The sequence below is a fragment of the Nyctereutes procyonoides genome, unplaced genomic scaffold (genome assembly GCF_905146905.1).
Source record: "Nyctereutes procyonoides isolate TBG_1078 unplaced genomic scaffold, NYPRO_anot_genome, whole genome shotgun sequence".
In the NCBI taxonomy this organism is placed as follows: Eukaryota; Metazoa; Chordata; class Mammalia; order Carnivora; family Canidae; genus Nyctereutes; species Nyctereutes procyonoides.
This window is the reverse complement of record NW_026575082.1, coordinates 18,532,721-18,546,242: the sequence shown is the minus strand read 5'-3', so window position 1 is coordinate 18,546,242 and position 13,522 is coordinate 18,532,721. Positions and strand designations below refer to the sequence as shown.

Below are 13,522 nucleotides of genomic sequence, written 5' to 3'. Positions count from 1 at the left end.
AAGATACAGCTCAAAGATGCTAAAACCTCTCCCCATTGCTAATTTATTGATATATGATTACCAATCATTCTATCTCATCGTAAGTTCTGAAACATGTTATAACATAGGCTCCCAATATAGGAATGCCACAGCTTCCTTAATGCTTTCCCTAATATTCTTTGAAGTAATTAACTAGTAAAGCTGAACTGACACTAGATTATTTAATGAACAAAATGCTCAATATGAAATGTAAGTTAAATGTTGTAAAAAGAAAAAACAAGAAGTACCTATTTTATTCTATTTTTTTAACCTGTTAAAGTTTTGTGGAAAAGTCAATTAGCTAGAAATCAGAGTATAGTTTTAACATAGTATCACCACTGTGCTTTTATATTATTATAATAATATTATTAATATCATAATATAATATTATATAATATATTATATATTATATAATAATTATATTATTATATATTATTATATTAATTATAATATTATAATATATTATTAATATAATAATATTATATTATTGTGTTATACCCAGATAATAAAGTGTTATTCAGCACTATAAAAAAAAAATAGGCTATCAAGCCATGAGAGGGATGGAACCTTACATACTTATTACCAAGTAAAAGAAGCCAATCTGAAAAGGCTAACATACTGTTTGATTCCAGCCATATGACATTCTGGAAAAGGCAAAGCTGTGGAGTCAATAAAAAGGATCAGTGGTTACCAGAGTTAGTGGGGAAGAGAGGATGAATAGGTGGCGTACAGAGGATTTCTAGGGCAGAGAAACTATTCCGTATGATGCTATAACAGTGAATATGTCCTTGTGTGTTTGTCCAAATCCATAGAATGTATAACACTAAGAGTAAATCCTAATGTAATCTACAGACACTGGGTGATAGTAATGTGTCCATGTAAATTCATCAGCTGTAACAAATGCACCACTCTTGGGAGGAGGGTGTTGATAATTGAGGAGTTTGTGCATGTTGGGGGCCCACGAGTATTTGGGAAAACTCTGTACTTTTTGCTCAGTTTTGCTGTGAACTTAAACTGCTTTAAAAAGTAAAGTCCATTTTGGAGGTGCCTGGGTGGCTTAGTTAGTTAACTGTTGGACTCAGTTTTGGCTCAGATCATGATCTCAGGGTCCTGGGATGATCAAGCCCTGTGTTGGGTGGGGCATCAGGATCCCTGCTCAGTGGGGACTCTGCTTTTCTCCCTCTGCTCTCCCCTTCACCCCCCCCCCCGCTCACACCCACTTTCTCTCTCTCTCTCTCTAAAAATAAAATTTTTAAAAAGTGAAGTCCATTTTTAAAAAAAATATATAATCTATTATAAAAAGTCAAGAAATCAATGTGAACTTAAGTCATGTGTAATGGTGAACATTCAGTAATTATTTTTGATGACAACATATCATTTTCAATCACTCAGTGATGAGAAATTTTAATTAATTAGTCACTCTATTATGGTTTATATCATCCGATTATTTTAAATACTAGATAGTGTTTATTGTTAGAATTGAAATTGATATGAAAAGAAAATATTTTAATTGACTGGATTTTGCCAAATAACAATAAATCACAGTACCTAATTCCAAAATTAGAAGAAGAAAAAAAGTCACTGAAGAAATAAGAATCAATAAATGGATTTTAGGTGATTTAACAAAGTAAAATAATTTTTAAGCAATTGTGTGGTTTTTCTTGATTAAAATTTTCTGAAAGTGGTTTTAGAATTTATTCACTTATTCAGCAGACATTTAATGTGTGTCTGCTCTGTGTATGGTGCAGTGCTTGGCCATTGTGGGCTGCTCAGCTACATCTGGTCAATCAGGCACCACACTATTCTGCTTCAAAAGTCTTAAAGCTGGCTTGGCAGAGACAGAATGGTAAATCAGAAAAATGTCATAATGCAACAATAAAGGGGTCTCCAGGACACAAAGGAGGGACCAGGTAATACTGTACAGGAGGAAAAAGGAGAATTGGTGATGTTTTAGCCAAATTTAAGAAGATGAATAAATGTTTATCAGGCAGACAGATCGTTCTGACTCCAAAATCTGAGCTACTTCCAAATGTAGAATTAGCTGTCATTGAATGAAATATGCCAAATGCAATTGTGAATCTCTGACTAATAAATCAACAATCACTTTGCAAAAATTGTAAATTGTATTCTTTTACATTGTGTATTTCATTACCAAGAATGAAGTTCTCAGTCTATACGGAGGCCTAAACATATTTAATGGCTCAATACTTGGACTTCTTGGTAGATACTAAAAAGATAGTAGTAGTGGCATGGAGGAAACTAAAGGGCTCAGGATATAAATTTCTCTAATTTACTGTAAATGGGTAAGTCACTTGCATTTTAGTAGTATTGACATAGAAATTTAAAACATTTTATGGTTTTGCTGGATTTAACTGATTATCTCTCAGCTGACCTTTGTTGGGAACCTCTTAGTATGATTTTATATAGAAAATCTACTTTATGTTAAAACACTTTGATTTACTCATGTCCTCTAAAGGTAATTATTGTTAACCAACAGTTATTTCCATTAAATGATATTAGAACTGTGGCACACCATACAGCCATTAAAAAGATTAAGGTTACTCTGTTACTAATGATAAGGGAAGATGGCAGTAGAAAAGAAACCTAAGGAGAAATTAGCAGAGTTTCAGAAGAGCATGTAAAATAAAATCATTTTTGAAGGAGAAAACTATATGTCAGGATCAATATTCATGCATGTCTGTGTATATATATGAAGAGGAAAAACATCTAGAAAGGACATACCACAAAGTATTTCTCATGCTTACCTGGGGTGTTGGAGGGGATTGGTAGTAAAGGGTAACTTTCCTTCCTTAACTTTATTTTTCTATATTTTCTGTGTTGCTTTTTTACAAGCATGTATTTATTTTAAATTGGATATGTATTTAAAAAGTCAAATAAAGTGATCACTGGGAAAACATTAACACTATAACATAGATAAGATACAAAAATTCAAGGTAAAATAAGTAAACTTTTGAACTGAATAGGATAAAAAATATCTAGAAAGAAGAGTTAAAAAGTCTGTATTTTCAGAGCCAGTTTACCTTTTCTTAAACTTTGTTATTATGTAGACAGACTGATTGATTCTGCTTTTCAAGTGAATAGCTGAATCAGCTCTGTTCGTCCTAAATGGGCACTTAAAATCCAGTAAGGAAATGAACACTGTCTACTTTAGAACAGTGCATGAGCTCATTTTTTAAAAAACTCCTCCAAACCTGTGGTTTGTTCTATCCCATATGGTGATAACAGTAATAGGATATAAAACAGCTTCTATCCTAACTTCCAGGAAGATTCTTAAATTGGTTACCATTTTATAGTCTACTTTCGGTAATAAATAATTACAGATGTTACTCCTGTACTCAGGTGAGTAGAAGTCACTCTAAAACCATTTTAGTCCATTTCTCTACTCCTGAAAACTCCACAACAGTCTTTCAATATTAAATTTCTTCATAAAACAAAACAAAACTCTAAAGCTTCCAGGAGTATTCCATTTCACTGTATAACAGAAAGAATATTTACTTTTCAGACTGTTTGAAACGATATAAGGAAGTTTTTTTTTTTAAGATTTTATTTATGTTTTTCATGAGAGGTGCACAGAGATAGGCAGAGAGACACAGGGAGAGGGAGAAGCAGGCTCCATGCAGGGAGCTGATGTGGGATGCCTGGGTGGCTCAGGGGTTGAGCATCTTCCTTTGGCTCAGGGCGTGATCCCAGGGTCCTGGGATTGAGTCTGCATCAGGCTCCCTGCAAGGAGCCTGCTCTCCCTCTGCCTGTGTCTCTGCCTCTCTCTGTGTGTCTCTTATGAATAAATACATAAAATCTTTAAAAAATATATACCCTTAACATACATGATATTTTCCTTGCAGAAATTCTCCCTGTCCAACCTAGGAAGTGTTTCCAGTTCTCCTTTTAACATCCCAGCTTTAGTGTTCCCATAGCACGTTCTTCCAGAAAGGGAAATAATTCACCTGTTAAATATTTAACAGTGTTATTCAGGAGGTATCTATTGACTCTTGAAGGTTTACAAGAGGCTGAACAGGCGGTCGTGATTTTCAATTTTTTTAATTTTTAATTTTTATTTTTTATCCATTCATGAGACACAGAGAGAGAGGCAAAGACACAGGCAGAGAGAGAAGCAGGCTCCATGCAGGGAACCCAATGCGGGACTCCAGGATCACGCCCTCGGCCGAAGGCAGGTGCTAAACCTCTGAGCCACCCAGGGATCCCAGGTCGTGACTTTCAGATGGAATTCACCAGTATCCATCACCATCCCAGAATGAGGGATTTTTCCTTTTTGTCTTTTGAACTGGTGCCCGGTGCTGGAAAGAACCACTTCTAGAAGACATCCCCCACCCATCCCCCGCCAAAACTAACACAGGTCACCCTGAACTGGTGCCTTCGCCAAAGTCACTTTTCACGTCTGTAGATTTTTCAGACACATTAGCAGCCTGGAGTTCTGGGGTCTGTGTAGGAACATGTTCTCTAAAATACCTCCTGATTTACAGAGTGGCCCCTGCCTTTGATTGCAGTTGTGCATCTGTCAGAGCCCTCAGCCTGTGCTTCGAAAACCTCCTCCGTATTATTTCCTTAGCCCTCATATGGTGCCCCTCAGAAGAGCTCTTTGGCATCTCATACTGGACAGAAGGGATTGGGACAGGTGTTGGCAGTGGGACCTCCTGTGGTCAGTGGGACTGTACTTTGCTCCACTGTAGGCGGCCCACCTACTCTTTCCCACAGAGCAGGTTTGCCTGTGTTTAGGGCTCCAATCTTTTTTGTTGGTTATTGGGAACATGTTGTGGATGTTGAGGAGTCTCAGCCCTCATTTAGAATGCACGATGAGTACAGGGAAGCACAGTGTTGATTAGTTTTTAAATAATTTTTGTTTACATTAATAAAGAAACCTTCATGCATATCCAGCAGAATGCAACTGAATGAATCAATCTAAAAAGTTATTTCATGCAAATTAAAGTAAAAATGTGATAACAATTTTTTTCCCTTGTGTAGGTGAAAAAGGTAGAAAGTTTGGTAGTACTAACTGGGGGCACAGTGGGAATTGAAAGTAAATTGACATTGCCTATCAAATGAAAAATGTGTGTATACTTTAATCCAGAATCTTGCTTTGGGGATTCTATCCTACAAAAACGGTCATCTATATATATAAAGATCCATAGGCAATATAACTTAACTGTCAAAATGGGAATAAATAATGGAATATACATACACAGGAGTACGATGTAGGGATGAGAAAGAATGACATGGGATCATGTCTACTGACATGGATATTCCATGAAGGGTTGAAAGAAGAAAAGAAAGTTGCAGAATAACACGTATAATATGATAACATTTTTGTAATCAAAATTGAAAAACCTCTCAGAAGGTCCACCAAGTTGTTAACGGTAGTTAATCCTTGGTGAGAGGTGAGGGAAGGGTGTGAGGGGGAGGATTTACTTTTTACTATATACACATTGGCAGTGTTTGATTTTATTACAAGTACACATTGCCTTAATACCTTTTTAACAAACAGAGTCAAAAGTTTGTGAACCATTATAAATCAATATCAAGAATGTCTAAAAGCCACTCAATAATCCTAATACTTCAGCTGCTTGTGAGAATACATGTGCCAAGTACTTGGGACAATGCCTGATACGCAGCCAGTCCTCAGTAAATGTTAGCTGAGGTCGTGTAGTTAGTGAACTGTAGATAGTTCTACATTGTAAGTGGTTCTATTCCATACATTCTGTTTTACATTCTTAGATTTTAGAGGGCTTCACGTTAAGCTGGAGATTAATTTTGGATTATTGAAGAATGTTTCCTGTTGTTTTTAATGCTCAACGATATGATAGACAGTAGTAACTTAACATCCTGAGGTCACTGGAGATTACTGAAGTCATAGTTAAGAAAGTGATTTTGCAGGTTTCTGTTTTCCTCCCAAATCGTATTTTTGCCTAGAGTTGGATGTTTCCTTTTCCTGTGTGTTTCCAAATTGACTTTTAAATTTCGCATCAGTTTTTTCTTATTTGAAGGCCGTTTTTTTTGTTTTGTTTTGTTTTGAAGGCCGTTTTTTTAAGATAAAAAGGTCATCAATTCAAAGGAGACTATAAATAGAGAGTACCAAAGTTATTTAGAGACTTGGGCACTGGGTGCTTGACATAGTCATAAGCAAAGTGTTTTGCTCCAGGATCCTCTACTCAATTCACATTTACGTTTCATGTTTCACACCCATTGTGGGGTGGATGATACCCCATTGTGACTTAGTCCTAAAGAGATGAAGTTACACATTGGGCTTTGGAGAAATAACCTATTCCAGTTTACTGATGATTGATAGTTATTTCTTTTAATTATGTGTTGTGTAATAGTATTATATTCATGGACGTTTATGTGTGGTGATACATCTATCAAATTCTTAGCATCATTTTTATTTCCATAACAATATCTATCAAAAATACATAATTTCTTGTATACTTCATTATTTAGACTATATTTGCCTTTTTTAATTTCAGCTCAAGTAATCTTGGGAATAATTCAATAGTTTTCATTATGCCACTGTCACCCGCATACTAACATACTCAGGTCACAAGGACCTTTATAGATAATTTCATATAAATCTCCAGTTGTTTGTCTCAATTAAAAATAAATTTTTAGAGAGATCATGAGCAGTTCTTTGTTTCTTGACTTCTGCCTGTTTTGGACAGTTTTTGTTTCCTTTCCTCATCTCAATTATTATTTTAGATCCTATAAAATATTCATTGGTCTTAAAAATCAATATGTTTAGCATGGTTTATACACTAGCCACTGAAGGATAGGCATAGTGTTTGAACTTCTTACTGCATTACTTTTTACTGCTCACTTGGACCACATTTATGTTCTCATACATTCAACAAAAGATAGTCTCTGGTAGAGAGAAATATGCTATAAACAAAATATTGTTTAATATCAGAGATGATTGAGTACAATAAGGAAAAAAGGATAATAGGCTATAGAATAATGGGGAAGGACTGTTGTATTGGATAAGATGGCCCACGAAGATCTCCTTTGTCAAAATCACTTTGGAACAGAGACCTAAATGAAGTGAGAGTATGAGCCATGGAGATAGCCGGCAGATGAGGTTTTTAGGCAGAGAAAACAGCAAGTGTTGACGCTCCAAAGTAGAAACATTCTTGGCATATTGGAGAAAGTACAAGGAGATCGATATGACTAAAGCAGAGTGAGCAGGAGGAGAGAAGATGAAGTGTGAGAAATGGGGCTACATCATCATATGTAGGGTCTTGAAGGATGGCTGTGAACCTAAGAGAAAGGTGATTTGATTTATGGTTGAAGAGGATCACCCTGGCTGCCTGTGGGTAGTAATGAAAGTGTGGGATCTGACTAAATTTCTTGGATGATGACCACCCCAACCCCAGTAAGAAATCTATTTTGTAGCATGACTCAGTTCCAGTTTATTCTTCTTCCACACACTTTGGTGGTAGTGTTCTCTCTAACTTAGCAGTCTCCTTGTGTTATGCCAAGTAGAGGAGATCCTTGTTTTGATTTGAATATAATGAAAGGATTCTTGCCAGGTTGTTACCCAAGAAAGCTGCCCAAGTGACATGTTATCAACATAGTGAACTGGGGACTGAAATACCATTTCAGAAGACTCAGCGCACATCAGTCTTTACTCTGAGAACACCCCCCCCCCAAAAAAAATCTTTAAAACTGTAGTGAATCTTCCTCTTTGATCCATTGATACCTTTGGGGGTAGAGGCAAATAATGCATATCTCACTATCTTTGGTCTTGACAATCCCTCAATGGAGAACTAGTTCTAGGAGTAGTTTAGGGGTACGGTGAGTTCTGGAAACCCTTGGCAGAGGTAGGCTCACTGCAGCCAGTCTCCCCAGAGTGGATACTTGTGACTGCATACATACCACGGATTTCTTTTTTTTTTTTTTTTTTGTTTAATTTTTTTTTCATACCACGGATTTCTTCTGTTGAAAGAGACACTGCTAAAGGAATAAAAAGTCTGACAAGAAATCCAAAGATAAAAATACACCATAAGACCTTCACTGCCCAGAATTGTTTAAGATCTTGTTTAGAAGTATTACTCTAGCAGTAAATTGCAAAGAATGATAAATGCAGGCCTATGGTCCTTTCAGGAAAACTAAAGATTTGATACCAAGAATAGATTCGATCTTTTTTTCTTTCATAAATTACAGTGTTTATAGATGATATAGAAGGATGAGGTTGATATCCAGAGCACAGAATATGGCCAGTATTACAAAAAGTTTTAAGATTCTAGTTTAAGTAAATTTTGTCCACATTAAATATATTTTACCACAGATGTGTTTTGAAGAGGATTATTTTGACAGGTAATAATAGGTTTTGCAGAAAGATTAAGGCAACATCACTGCTACATCTGTGCAAAGTTCAATAACAGATTTTAAAAATACATACTTCTGGAAGTTTTATTTTCCTGTGGCTATTAATATGAACAGAATATTTATTAAAGCATTTGTTCAGTATTATGTTCCATGCAACTACAATTAGGAATAAATTGCGTGTGTATATGTGTGTATAGATGTAGGTGTAGATATATAGTGATGCCCAATACTTAAACCACTATAATTATTGAATAACAAAATAGTAAAAGTTTCAACTCTTCTAGATCATTTTTTATTTTCAAGTATAGGAACATTGGATTTTGAATGCTGATCCCTACCTTCTCTATTGAGATAGAGTAATATGATGATTCAGACAGGAAAAGCTTAAAGAAATCAAACTTTTACTAACCACTTAATAGTGGGGAAGTTTCATACGTGTCAGGAGCCTTTAGTAACTTTTCCTGCCCTCAAACCAGCATACAAAGAGACATCCCATGCCTGAGCACAGCAAAACTAACAGAACATTCCTACATTAGTGTCTCTCATGTGACTAAACAAGCATTAATCTTTCACTGAAGGGAAAGGCGTTGCACTGATGGGTAAGGCTTAGGGACAGGATAGAAGTATTATTGAATCCACCACTTGCTAATAAGTAACAAAAAGTTTTGAAACTGAATTATTTCATTTTCCAGATTTATGAAATGTGTATGAATGTCATAATGTCATCTCATGCCCAGATGGCTTTATCACAGTGTCTCTGGGTTCCAACTGCACACATTCAAACCTCTTGTCTCTCTCTCTCTCAGCCTCTCTTATCAGAATTTCAGAAATGTTGTCATATGACCTAGTAGTTTTTTTTACGCCAACTCAAGAAGGCATTAGAGAAATATTTTCTTGCTGTCATCTCCCCTTTCCATCTGTAAAAAGATAAAATAAAAAAATAAAGATAACAACAGAAAAGTTAGGTTGGTAGTACAGCACACCTCAAAGAAAAAAGCAAGGAACATGTGGTAGAGTTGATGTAATATCCTTGTAAATATTTAGGGTAGGCCACTTGTGCATCTGGGCAACTCACACAGAGACAATAGCACTAGATAATGGGAAGATATATTCAAAATTCTTTGGGGATATAAAATCATACCTTATTTACACCTCTAATAATGTTTATTCATATCTTCCCAGGCTTTAATCATGTGACCATGAAATCATTATGGCAAAATATACATCAGGAATTCAGATACCCAATCTATTCATGCAAATTAACTTAGGAAAAAAAGAAATAAAAATAAATCAACCTCTTAAAACCTTCGAATCATCCTAAGTTTTCTTTACATGTATTGCCAAATAAAAACCAAATGTCCTTACTTATACTACTGATAGTCACAGCTATTGTTTAAACTGGTGAATGTGAAAAATCTATGGAATTTGCCAGATAACTTTTTTCTTTTAGATAAATTATTGATATGAACTTAAGCATAACATTAATGTAGCTTTTTTATGATTGTTCTGCTAGAAAGTATGTTTCACTCCTTAATACTATAATATAATGTGAGAACATAAGTAGGTTAAATACGTAAGCCTTTTCTTCTTTTCCATTCTGTTCAAATAGAAGCATTTGCATAATACTAAGTAAAACTGAGTTTTCATATTAAATCTTTTTTGTATTTGACTGTATTTCTTGCTTGAAAATTCAAAAGTGTTTGTAGTGATGAAGTTGTTTTCTACTGAAAATAATTATTAACAGGCCAAAGTGGTATTCTGCATCATTTTTCTTTCAGTTGATTTTAAGAGTTACTAAAATGAAACAGTTTTGAAAAATCTCAATGTATTAATTCTAGAAATATTTATTTAAAAATATAGAGCTGACTTCCATCTTTGAAATATATTGTATCCACTTCCATGTGCAGGTCATCTCACCTGGGTTTTTTGTTTTGTTTTGTTTTTGTTGTTGTTAAAATGTTCAATTCAGGTTCTACATGGTCAGCTATTATGAGCGGAATCACAGAATAGCAGTTGGAGCTCGCCATGGTTCAGTGGCCCTGTACGACATCCGGACTGGAAAATGTCAGGTAAATAAATCATTGTGACTTCCTCTCCATAAAGTGTGGAAGTTATTGAAAGGAGTGAGAGACTAGCACTTCACCAGTTGACATGCTGAGCTGCTGGAACATTATGGATAATGCTAAAGGGATCAATAGTTTAATGACGGACTCAAAGAATATAGAGCCCTACTGTCTTTATTCACTGGCATCGAAGGGCAGCCACAGATGGGTTCATAATAGAACCCAGAGAAAGGTGGTTCTGCTCACCAACTACTTTGCAATAAATCTCTTCTTTTAAACAGTTTTTTCTGATTCTCCTATTTTTGCTGTGTATTTTCTTTTTTTTTTTTTTTTTGAGATTTTATTTATTTATTTGAGACAGAGCGCACAAGCGGGGGGGGGGGGGCAGAGGGAGAGAGAGAAGCAGGCTCCTCACTGAGCAGGGAGCCCGACATGGGGCTCGATCCCATGACCCTGGGATCATGCCTTGAGCCCAAGGCAGATGCTTAACTGACTGAGCCACCCAGGCACCCCTGCCATACATTTTCTGAAAAAAAGTTTGATGATAACATTATTATGATTGATGACTAATCAAAAATTAATTTTCTAAGTAAAATGAGGGATTTGGCAATTCTAAGCATTCTAGCCAGAGTTCAAGAGAAGAAAATAACAGCATTTAGCATGCTTGTATAAAAAAGAAACTAATGAAATCATGTATTATTTTTATACTTTTATAACTTTTTTTTTTTTTAAGATTCTTTTAAAATTTATTTGAGAGAGAAAGCCACGAGCAGGGTGAGAGGCAGAGGGAGAAGCAGGCTCTCTGCTGAGCAGGGAGCCCGACATGGAGCTCGATCTGGGCACCCTGGGTTCATGACCTGAGCTGAAGGCAGCTGCTCAAGTCACTGAGCCACCTAGGCATCCTACTGTTATAACTCTTTTTATGTTTTTGTAACACTTTATTATTTATGAAGAATTGTTCTTGATTTTGATTTTCAGATTGACCACTTGATTCTCAGAATGTACCAGTTGGTTAGACAGGGCAAGTCTGGCCCCACTTTAGATATACGTGAATCAAAACTCCGAGACATGAAATCTCTTTATCCCAGAGGTCATACTGTAAACAAATGGCAAAACCAGGACTAAGCTCCCCTGTGATCATGGTGAATTTATGGTATCCATTGATAAATAGTTCCAAGCCATAACTTCTTAGGTTTCCTTACAGCATTTATTAATGCTGATCTATTCAACCACATTAGGAATTATGTTTTGACTGTATTAGATAAGTATATATTCAGTTGTATCAGAAAGAATATGAAGAAATCATAAGGACATAGCTAAAATTTTAAACAGCCCCTTAAGTATAATAAGCTGTTAATTCTCCAAAAGCTTCCCTGGCTGCTTTCTGTGAAAACAGTAGTTCTCAGAGCTAGTAACAGATGTTGGGGGTAAAAATCTCAGGGGTCAGACAAGCTTAGGCAGTACTGTTGGAATATTAAACACGTTTCTTTACGCAGACCTACTCTGTCTTTAATGTGTAAATGCACATTTCTTGTGAGTGCGTAGAGGATCACCATTTGCCTTACTTGTGTAAGTGTTGAATTTTGTTTCTGTGAATTTTTTTAAGACGTAACTCCTCCTCAGTGGCTGTATTTTTTTTTTTTTTTTTTACTCTGAACTCTGACTTGGAACAGTGAAATCACTCTACATACTTGTTTAAAAACTAAGATCCATGTTATTTATAAGATTCTCTCTCAAGAGAGACAGATTCTTCAGATAGCATTTCCAGAATCTATTTTAGTAAGACTGTTTTTAAAAATTGGAGTAAAGGTGATGGGCACTGAGGGGGACACTTGACGGGATGAGCACTGGGTGTTATGCTATATGTTGGCATATCAAACTCCAATAAAAATATATACAAAAAAATTGGAGTATATTATTACTAGCAGACTTGAGAGAAATAAATCACAAACATCTACAAGGTAAAGACATTTAAAAAAAACAACACAGGGACTTTTTCAAGCTTCTTTAAAACTGAAATACAGGAATCAGAAGACTCTGTTATTGGACAAGACACAGTAAGCAATCCGAGTGAAGGAAGAAAAGCAGTTAAGGATTAAGGACCTGTCCTGAACTATATGTTCTTGACAGTTTTCTTCCTCCTAAGTGTTCTCAATGAAGGTCTTGGGAACATGCAAGAAACATAATAATTTGAATATTCTATTCTTTTTAATTAAATTATTGAGACACTTATTAATCAAAGGCATTCATTCTTAACAGGAATTTGTAATGTCATTCATATTCCGTTTTACTTTCTGTACATCATTTTAGTACATTTAGACATTTTAGTGCCCCATGTTTTTTTTCTACTTCAGCTTCTTGATTTTGATATCCCAAATTACCGTTATCGTTATGTGATTAAATATCTTTGACCTTCCAGCTCTTTATGAAAGGTTACCTTTTATTCTAATCATTCAGAACAAGAAAATGAAGCTAAATCTCTAAACTCAGTCTTAACTACTTTTGCCAGTTTCCAGTTATATTTAGTGACAATGACACTCCGGGGATTCTCTTAACTCTTTTTTTTTGGGGGGGAGGGTCACTGTTGTAGTATTTGAAATAAGCAAGTCAACAGCTGAAACAGAATACATAGTATAATTGGCGCGTTCAGGAATAATGTCTTATTATATGTGCTGCCGAAGTGAGCACAGAAATGATGTGTTACAGGTGAATCCAAGGACTAGGAATTTTGAACTGGGAATGCAGTCATACATTTCCTGAATCAGCTATTGGAATCAGTTAACAGAGTGTTTTCCTAGCATGAGCAAAGACACAGAGGACATAAAACATGTAGAGAGGATAATTAGTAAATTCACTGGACTCTAGGGGCTAGAGTTCGAATTAGGTGGAAAGACAACCACCATAAGAGAGAGCCACAGCTGATGGGAAAATATGCTGTGGCCTGTCCAGGATGCCAGAGGCTGAGAATATCCACGGTCCCAGGGGAAGCAGAGAACCCTTGACTGAAGGAGTAGAGGGAGGGCATGTAGATTCCCTGCTGTTGTTACCAGATTGGTTGATAAAGGATAGAGTATAAATACTAATTCCCT

General features: G+C 35.7%; 1 protein-coding gene across 5 annotated transcripts in view; it reads left to right on the top strand.

Annotated features, from left to right (window-relative positions):
* Nucleotides 1–13,522, top strand: part of LOC129514524 (WD repeat-containing protein 7) — a 353,352-nt gene that overhangs the window by 274,759 nt on the left and 65,071 nt on the right. For all 5 annotated transcript variants that reach the window (XM_055333148.1, XM_055333146.1, XM_055333147.1 and 2 more), the window contains one exon: nt 10,340–10,439. In XM_055333148.1, coding sequence (XP_055189123.1) covers nt 10,340–10,439 — 100 coding nt within the window. The remainder of the gene's footprint in view (nt 1–10,339; nt 10,440–13,522) is intronic.